The sequence below is a fragment of the Atta cephalotes genome (assembly GCF_000143395.1).
Source record: "Atta cephalotes unplaced genomic scaffold scaffold00009, whole genome shotgun sequence".
In the NCBI taxonomy this organism is placed as follows: domain Eukaryota; kingdom Metazoa; phylum Arthropoda; class Insecta; order Hymenoptera; family Formicidae; genus Atta; species Atta cephalotes.
The window spans coordinates 908,757-918,602 of NW_012130073.1; the positions used below are offsets into that span (position 1 = coordinate 908,757).

Genomic DNA, 9,846 nt, shown 5'->3' on the forward strand with positions numbered 1-9,846 from the left:
ACACACACACACACACACACACACACACACACACACACACACAACAACACACACACACACACACACACACACACAAACACACACACACACACACAAAATTTATTTGACAAATATGAACAGGGTACCTCTCGCTCCGATAATCTTGATCTTGATACATTATTAAAATTATAATGCTGAGTAATTGTGACAAGTTTTATTCGATCGTTATCCGTTAAAATATTATTAACAAAACAATTGATAAAAATATCGATCAAAGTACTCCAGTTCGATGATCTTAACTTTAACATATATTGTTAAGGTCATGATCCTGAGTGACCTCCAACAAGTTTTAGCTGTCGCTCGTTACTAGTTAAAAAGTTAGAAACAAAAAAAGTTTAAGAAATAGAATCTTATTTCTGCTAATAATGTCTTATTTTTGATAAGAAGAAAGTGAGGTAGTTCTTAATATATATAATATATATTACACATAAAACTCACACTCCTTTTGTTTTGCGTTGTAAAGTATATGCGTAGAGACAGATATGCCGCCTCTCTGAGAGGTGAGACTTCTAAAAAAAAATAATCCAACCCAAACCATAGTTTAATGTAGGATAGTTCTTGCTTTGCGTACACTTTATACAACACAAAGCGAGTAGTTGTATGACTGGGTTTATTCAAGAAATTAAGAAAAATTAAGATCACGTTAACTATTGTGAAAATTGTAAAGTGGTAGAGTCTTCTCGACTATTAAGAAATAATTTATTGAAAAACTTATTTCTTATTTCATAAATTTATTATGCTTTGTATCTGTTTGAGAGATATACAAATCATAAAAATTTATTTTATTTGCTATTAAAAATTTATTGTATTTGTTTGAATTTATTTATTTTTTTATGCAATTTTCTACCTTATTTCTACCTTATTTCATTACTTATATATCAATAACTTTTATGAAATGTTTAAATTATTTGATCAATATTTTGAAAGTAATTATGTCTAGATATACGATATATCAATTTTTGAATCGCAGAACGACGAAAATCGGATGATTTTCTTTCGATTTCCCATCTACTAGATCTTGCGGAAAATGCTGAGAAATATCGAACGGATCCTGATGCAAAACCGCCGTTTTCCTATGCCACTATCATTTGCCTTGCGATGCGCGCCAATAATAACAAGGTCTCTCTTTCAAACATCTACGCATGGATCCGAGAAAATTTCTTGTTTTACAAATACGCCGATCCAGCCTGGCAGGTAAACGGATTTTATATTTGTAATTCTTATTTTTTATTTTATTCCTTGAATTAATCAACAATATATCTTTTTTTTCTAAATAATATATATTAACTAATAAAGTACGCTACGAGTCAAAGTAAGTTCTTTAATAAATAGTAGGGTAAAAGCAGAGAATATAGAATAGGGCTACTAATATAGAATAGGGTCTTATTTTTTAAATAAAGAATCGCAATCTAGTAGCAATCGCTGGAAGTTGTTACATTCCATTTTTTAAACCTCTCATGTTTATATTTTTTACTTTTTTGTTAATACTGATGTTGGATTAAATTTTGACGACTTTTATTTATTGGATATTTTAGCTAACGTATTTCTTAGGAATTCTGCATAAATTCAAAATCTTCATACATTTATATCGGAGTAATGTTAATTTAAAAAAACAATACCCGTGATACATTCCCGTGATACATTTTTTTTTAAATTAACATATTCCTGTTTTTATCCTACCACACAACAAAACTCTTATATTACTTATTTTTATGTTATGAGTTTTGTTGTGTATTATTTTAAAGAACTTGCTTTAACTCGTAGATCTTTATTTTATTAGTTTTATTTATTTGATTTGTAATCTTTTGAGCCTTTTATATTTTCATTTTATTGTTAAATATATTTAATTATCTATTTAAAAATGTATTTTATCTAAGTTTTATTATTTCATATTTTATCTAAAATGTAAGTATAAATTTTGATTTCATTGCTTTCCGAAAAACTTTACAAAGAAAATTTTTGACTTTATTACTTAAGTACTGAACATTATTGAGCGCTGATAGTAATGATATTTTTATCATTTATCTCGAACAGAACTCGATTCGACACAATCTCTCGTTGAACAAGTGCTTCTTGAAGTTGCCACGTTCTAAAGATGAGCCGGGCAAGGGTGGTTTCTGGAAGTTGGATCTCGAAAGAATGGAGGAAGGCAAACGGTCCAGGCGCCGTTCCGCGATCTCGCAGCGAGCTCGGAACACGAAAAGACAATCTCCTTCTATGACGACAACTACGACAACGACGACGACAACAACGACAACAACGGTAGCGGGAGCGATGACGCTCAATGTTCTTCAGACCAGCAGCAGCTGCACGCCGCCCACCAGCTGTTTGTCGAATACCCTGTATGAGACTCCGCCTAGTAGCGTGTCACCCCCCATAACGGACAATCTGTCGGAAGTACCGGAGTCGACGCAGGTGAGCTTGAGCGAGGACGACTTCACGAGTTTGTTGATTGCCGGTTGGGACGAAAATAATCAACTGGAGCTTCTCGATCTGTTGGACACCCTCTAAACCTCTCAATGCCCTTTTTCCTTCCTTTTCTCCCTCTCGCAAATATCTCTCAGGAATCATCGGTTCTTCGTATAAGCGTTCTCTCTGCATGCATCCCTCGACTCCTCGTTTCATATGATGATGAGTGTCATGAATAATAGCATTTTCTAAATAATTTAAATTTTTGGTTCTACTTAAATTTGAGAGAACATCCCGTTCTAGGTACTGTGGTTACGATAAAATGCGCAAACAATTATCGTTAATCTGGGATTAGTCGTCTAATTTTTTTTTTTGCGTAAACGATCATCTAGAGTGACTTTTAAATCCTAATTAGAAGACACTATTATTAATTAATATTATATATTATTGATTGTTCTACAATTTATTAGATACTAGAGATTCTCTAATATAAGAGTCACGACATGAGAAAGTCACGCGTTGAGCCATGTTTCAGAAATTCTATATTTGAATATCTATTATATATTCGTGTTACTTTTAAATTTCTATAATATAATTAAAATTAGAGATTTTAAAGGTATTAACAAATAAAACAAAATTGTTTAGTTTTAACGCCTTTTTTTATAAAATTATTTTGAAAATTTAAAGTAATTTTTTGATTGTATATCTTGAAACGAGGTTAAAATTACAAAAGTGACAAATTCAATATTTATAATTTCGTTAATATTATATTTATCTAATAAATTCACTCAGTTTTGTTTAACTTTCGCAACTTTCAAGATACACAATCTACTTTGAAACGTAAAAGAAAAAGAAATAAAATTTTTTTATACTTTTTTATATTTTTAACATTTATTTTATACAAATTATATTGTGCCTCGCCATTGATTTATTATCGTGTTTTTTTTACACATGTACATGTGCACGTGTGTGAATGATCCGTCACTGCAGATTTAAGTTTAGGTTAGAGATGCATTAATTAATAGAAATACAATATTATATTTCTCTCTCTGTTATAGATTTTACTGAAATTATTATCTTGTGTACAAAAATCGGTTCAAATCAGCTCGTGTCACAACTCCATTAGAGGATCTCTATTAGATATACTATTTGAGCTCACATTTTATGTATATACATAGGTTTAATGAATATCTACTAAAAAAAGGAGAAAATAGAAACATATATACATATATAAAAGATCCCGCACACTTTTCATGAAAAGAGGCTTTTGTTAAATTGACTAAATTTTTGTGGCTGCTTTCTAATTAAAAATTTCAACGACTCCAAAAAACTCAACTTTTATGATTACGGAATTCTAAATCACTCAACAATATTTTACAGAAATCGTAGTTTTTTTTAGATGAGTCAAAATGGGTCAAAATTATTATGTTTTGTCTAAGAACCTTAACTTCAAGAAATTGACACTATACAAAATTGAAGAACAATATGAAATTATTATAAATTGAAGAATTTTAAAACTTAACAAAAATAAAATTCTATATAGAATTAAAAAACAAAAATTAAAACTTACAAGAGATATAAGACTTTTATCCCACCTTGTATATTTTGCATGCACATGCATGTACACGCACAATGTGTACTTTATGTAGAAAATCTCTATAAAATACTTTTGAGCTATTTAGGGTCCCATAATCATAAAAGTTGAGTTTATTTCGAGGTCATGTGCCCATTGAAATTTCTGATCAACATCATAAAACATATAACAAAAATTTAGATTTGACAAAAGCCGGCTTTTTTATAGAAATTTGCGAGATCTTTTTTCGATCAATAAAGGAAACGACTCTGATTCATGTTCCCACTTAGTATAAAAATCACTCAGGATATCGATCATCATGTAACTTTTTTCCTAAGGTAAAAGTAAAAATTTTTTATCACTGAAGATTAATAGAAAACTTTTTATTTTTCACATTCCCGCTTTAGGGAAAAAGTTACATAAAAGATATTTACGTGATTATATATTTCCGAATTACAATTACGTTCAAGAACAAGCGGACACAAAAATTTGTTTGTTACATGAAATATCTGATATTAATTTTGTAATCGAAGCGCGATTCACTGCGGTCGATATCGAGGTAGTGAGAACAGAAGTACCGTTAGGGAAGAAAGGCCAGAGAGAGAAAAGCGAGTATATATCTTTTTTCTTCTTCCTTAACAGTTAGATAATAGGCACAAAGATAACGAATGATAGTAACTTGAATGCAATTTGAACATGCTTAGGCAGATGGTCTTTGTTTCCTTACTGGAACCGCATTGGACTATGACGCGAGAAGCAAGAAGTGAATCCATGTGAACGTTTTTCCTTTTCCTTTTTTTTTATTTTATTTTTTTTATTTTAGATACATTGAAATGATTATTTCGTGTGCCAGTATTTGCATACGATATTGATTGAAGTAATAAAATCAAAAATAATATATCAAGTTCTTTCTTTTATTATTCTGAATTGATATTTAATTTATAATTTAATCTACTTTTATTATATATACTGAATTGATTTAATTTGTAATTTAATTTATGTGTACGTTGTGTTTTTCCATATTTTTAAACAAAAATAAATAATATGACAATTAGTCAAAATTTACAATTGCTTATTAAACAAGAAAGAATTCTCGGTATAGTTTTATCTATATTATCAAAAGTAAGGATGTACATGAACAAATTAATTTATTTTAACATAAAATACTGTAAATAATACGTATGTATAATACGTACATACATACGACTAATATAACGTATAGAAAAAAAATTCACATGAGTTCTCGTGTTTATTGTCATAATACAATATGGCTGCAGAGAAAACAGTAGAATTATCACTGTTAGCAACTCATCGCGTTACGTATAACGTATATTACAGTAACATATCTATTTTTTATTTCTACTCTCTCTAAACTAATGCATATGATGCAATAAGTTAAAGTGAAATATACGTTCTTTCACTTGAATTTTTTGCATTATGTGTACCAGTTCAAAAAATGTAAAAATAAAAAACAGACTTCATGATGGAACAAAATAAGGTGTATTATTCCCGTACGCACTCGTTTATAATAAATGGCCAATCAAGAATTGGTCACAAATGTTAAAAAACTGTATGACTGCCCTGCATCTTGCATAAAAAATTGTAGAAGTCACACAGCCGGTATTACATATTAGAAACAAATTAAATTTTTTATCTTCTCAAAAAGAAAAATTGACATTTGTCAGCAGAAATTGACAAAAATCAAAAATGAGAAATTGGCATTTTTTGTGTTTATGATTATTTTTGATTGGCTGCTTCGACTCTATTGCTTCTATTATACACACAGATATACTTTGTTTTTCTCATCATGATATATAACATATATATATATATATATATATATATATATATATATATATATATATATATAACTGATATACATATAACTATAAATGCTGAAACGGCTATTGATAACATCGTAATTTGATTGAAATGTTATTAGATTATGCCGCTGAAATATTTGATATAATCGGCAGTGTTACGTGATAAGTAATATTAGTGCTTTTGATGTATTCCATGAATTTAGAGATATAAGCATTTCTGAGATACAGGCAATGAAAATATTCATTATTTCTAAAAATATAATTTCTATATCGTATAACATAGCTATTCTAATTGGTTTCTATTTATCGTTTTTGCCGCATCTATTATTTTGTTTGCGCTGTAACCATTGATTTATTTCAATTTTCTTTTCATCATTAACCTTTTTTTTTAAATTTTACTCTTTTATTTTTGATATTTCTTTTTGCCTGAAGAATGATCGATCTAAGAATGGAGTATTCCTTGCGCGGCAAATCAATTCACGCATCGTGCCTTCGAATAATTAGGAAGTATCTCTTGTATATTCTTAAACAACGTGTTATATAATATACATATACATTTTACATATAATAATATATGTACACTTAGAATAGAATATTTTAATATACTTATATCAATTATTTGTTCTTCATTTTAAAAGAAAAACATGTTAATTAAAAGCTTCTTCATAGCTAGAAGAAAATAAATAATTATGGTTTTTTTTAATTACTCGGTTTATCTCAGTCTTTGCATATAATAGTCATTAAAGACAAACTTATTAAAAAAATTAAATTTTATAAAATATATTTCATATTTTACATAAAAATATGTCAGAGAACAAAATATAAAATATGAAATATCTTATAAACTATGAAAATTTGGATTTACTTTAATATTTTTTACATTTCAGTCTAAAAAAATTGATTTATGTAAAAGCTATTAAAAATTATGTAAAATTTATATAAATTAAAAAACATTTTATATAATTACTGAAACTTATACAAAAAAATCAAACAATTATCTTCAAAAAATATGACGTTAAGATTTGAAATATGTAATATAAAAAAATTAATAATATACATCTGTTCTTTCCCAAAATTATAAAATTTTAAAATCTAAAATTGTAAAGTTTAAAGTAAGTGAAATATTTTTTCTAAAGCAAGAAAAAATGGAATAATTAAGTTGAAACCTTAAAACGATTCATTTGTGAGTATATACTCTATATATGTATATATATATATATATATATATACATATACATATGTTTCAATATGTTGATAGATTTATACATAAAAGCATTAATAACTCTGTATATATAAAATAGGATGCGCAACTGCAATTTTTAATTTTTTTATTTTATTCTCCTTATAAGGATATGTCTCTCCTTTTCCTTCTCTTTCTCTTTCTTTCTGGACGATTAGAAATTATTATTACCGTTATTAATAATATCGCGATATTTTATTGTATGGAATCATAATATAGATAAATCATAGAAGTATGTTAGATTTCGACATTAATATATGTGGGGTGTCTCAAGAAATGCCTCTCAGTTACAAATATTTCAAATCAAAGAAGAAAGATTATTTAACATATTTAAGACTCCACTTTAAAATGTTGAAAATAAGGCAGGACAAGAAGTGATTTTAGAAATTTATCATTATAAAATATCATAACAAATAAATATCAACAAAATAAAAGCTAGAATTTAGCTGCACGCAATTTTCTAACGATTAAAATTTTCGACTTTTGTAATTAACTTTATGATCTTGTTAATAATGTTAATAATGAGCATCTTATCAGCTACTCGCAATTAAAAGATATGATTTAAAAAGCATTTGTTAATAGCGAATTATCTTATCGAATACAATGTAAAACAAATCATATTCCTCTTAGTGCTAACAAATACCTTTATCACTATTTTAACAACTTAATTTTAATCAGGAATAAAAATTATTTTAATAAGGTGAAAGATGGAAATTTATAATTAAATCCCTAAAAAATTATATCCCTAAAATTATGAAATAAATCATTGGCAGAAATCATTGCTTGTAATTTTTAATTTGCATTCGAATTTTTAATTTGAATGATTGAATTTGATAATTTCGTAATGACAAGAAGAATTAATTAGAACAAATAAAATAATAACAGTGAAGAAATTTTCCTGGAGTTGCGGTATTTCAAGCGGCACCCTGCATATAAATCTAGAATTTTATTATTATATACGATGTACGATAATATTAAACTAAAACTATTAGAAGCGATATTAATTATGGTGTGTGATATAATAACTAATTAGTTGAATTGGTGTGTCAATTTCTGCGCTCTAATTCACGTCTTTTCCGAGTACGTCCAAGTTAAGACTTATCTATTTTTTCATTGCAGCCATATTGAATTATTATCCATACAATAATAATACAATTTTGCAAAGGACATCTTAAAAAAAAGTTCAGAGAACGTGCTACGATTTAAATATTCTCAGGACTTTGTTCGGAAAATTATGTTGTGTAATATTAAAAATAAAAAATCAGTTTTTTTAAAGTAAATTTTTTCACAGTACGTTAAAAGAGAGTGAGTTTTTTTATATGTAATCAGTCGTGTTCAAGTATAAATTAGTGTAAGTATATCAAGAAATTTTCTTCTTCTTATGTTGCAGATCAGTATATAATTGTTTCATACATAAATTTTTTTGCCGAAAAGAATCATATATATACAATAGTTTTATTATTAGTTTTATTATTCAAGATTTATACTTATTTATTAAATTAATTCACAAATTAAAAAGTGAGGTTTTAATTCATTAACTAATGATAATTTTTATTTTTAATTATTGATATAAAAATGATTATAAAGATTAATTCATATATCAGTGATCCACGTTTAATTTTCCGTCCAAACCATTAGATATTTTGATTAAAAAGAAAATTATAAAATAATTTCTGATATTATAGGCGGATACATAATAATAATAATACAGTATTGGTATATTAGATTTTTCTAATTAGTAATTTATAATAATTTTTTATACTTTTTAATCATTATAAAATATATTTTAGTTAACTAATATAATAACTAATATAATAAATAGAATACGTAGGATCCACCAATGATCCACGCAACGTAGTCAAATAATTTTAAAAAATTGGCGTTGTACAGAATATATTAATGGCATACCAAGAAAATAGAAAGATGTCGGAACAAATGAACATGTCGATAAATTAATATATTTTATTAATCTACATTATCTACAATATTATCGGATATATGTGATGCGAAAAAATTAATTTTAGCGACATATATGCAAAAAAAAATTTCACATGTATTCGGCTGTAATGGAAAAATAGGAATTATTTATTTTAATATTTTCACACTGCGTTAATAATGTGAATTGAAGATTACTGAAATATGAAAAGCGGCAGACAGCAGAATTAATGCGATTATATACATATCTCGATCGTGATTAAACGAGTAGAGTGAATATGTGCCTTGAAGTAAAACTAAAAATATATAGTTGGTTTCTTTTTCTTCTACCTAATTATTTATCCCCACGATATATAAGGACTCACTGCAACGTGTGGTTATCTCCATAATTTGTATGCATATAATTTAATATGTAACTCTCTATGAGACGTAAGAAATAAATATCGAGGAACATCATATTTTATTTCATATTCTTCTTACTTTCCTCGTCTTAAAATAATACACGTAAAAAATATAATTATCGAAATATTATATTTCCTAAACAAAATATTTCAGTAAATCTTGCATTATATTTAGATATCTTTTAGATAATTTCTAGATATCTTCTAAAGATATCTAGAAGTGATATCTTAAAGAAAGATCTTTAAAAAAAGATATCATTTAAATATAAGATCTCGATGTTTTCTGAATTGATTGAAGAAGTAAAGACTTGATAACTTCTATATACATTTTATTTATAAAGATTTTATTTATAAAGATTAATTATATGAATGTGTAAATCTTTATATATTTTTTTAGACAAGGGGTCTATTTTTTCTGACTAATCT

General features: G+C 26.8%; 1 protein-coding gene across 1 annotated transcript in view; it reads left to right on the forward strand.

Annotated features, from left to right (window-relative positions):
* The window catches only part of LOC105627433 (forkhead box protein J1-A-like), a 3,182-nt gene extending 632 nt beyond the window's left edge, over nt 1–2,550 (forward strand). The window contains exons 2-3 of the mRNA XM_012208716.1: nt 1,055–1,233; nt 2,074–2,550. Coding sequence (XP_012064106.1) covers nt 1,055–1,233; nt 2,074–2,550 — 656 coding nt within the window. The remainder of the gene's footprint in view (nt 1–1,054; nt 1,234–2,073) is intronic.
* Nucleotides 2,551–9,846: the final 7,296 nt, after the last annotated feature.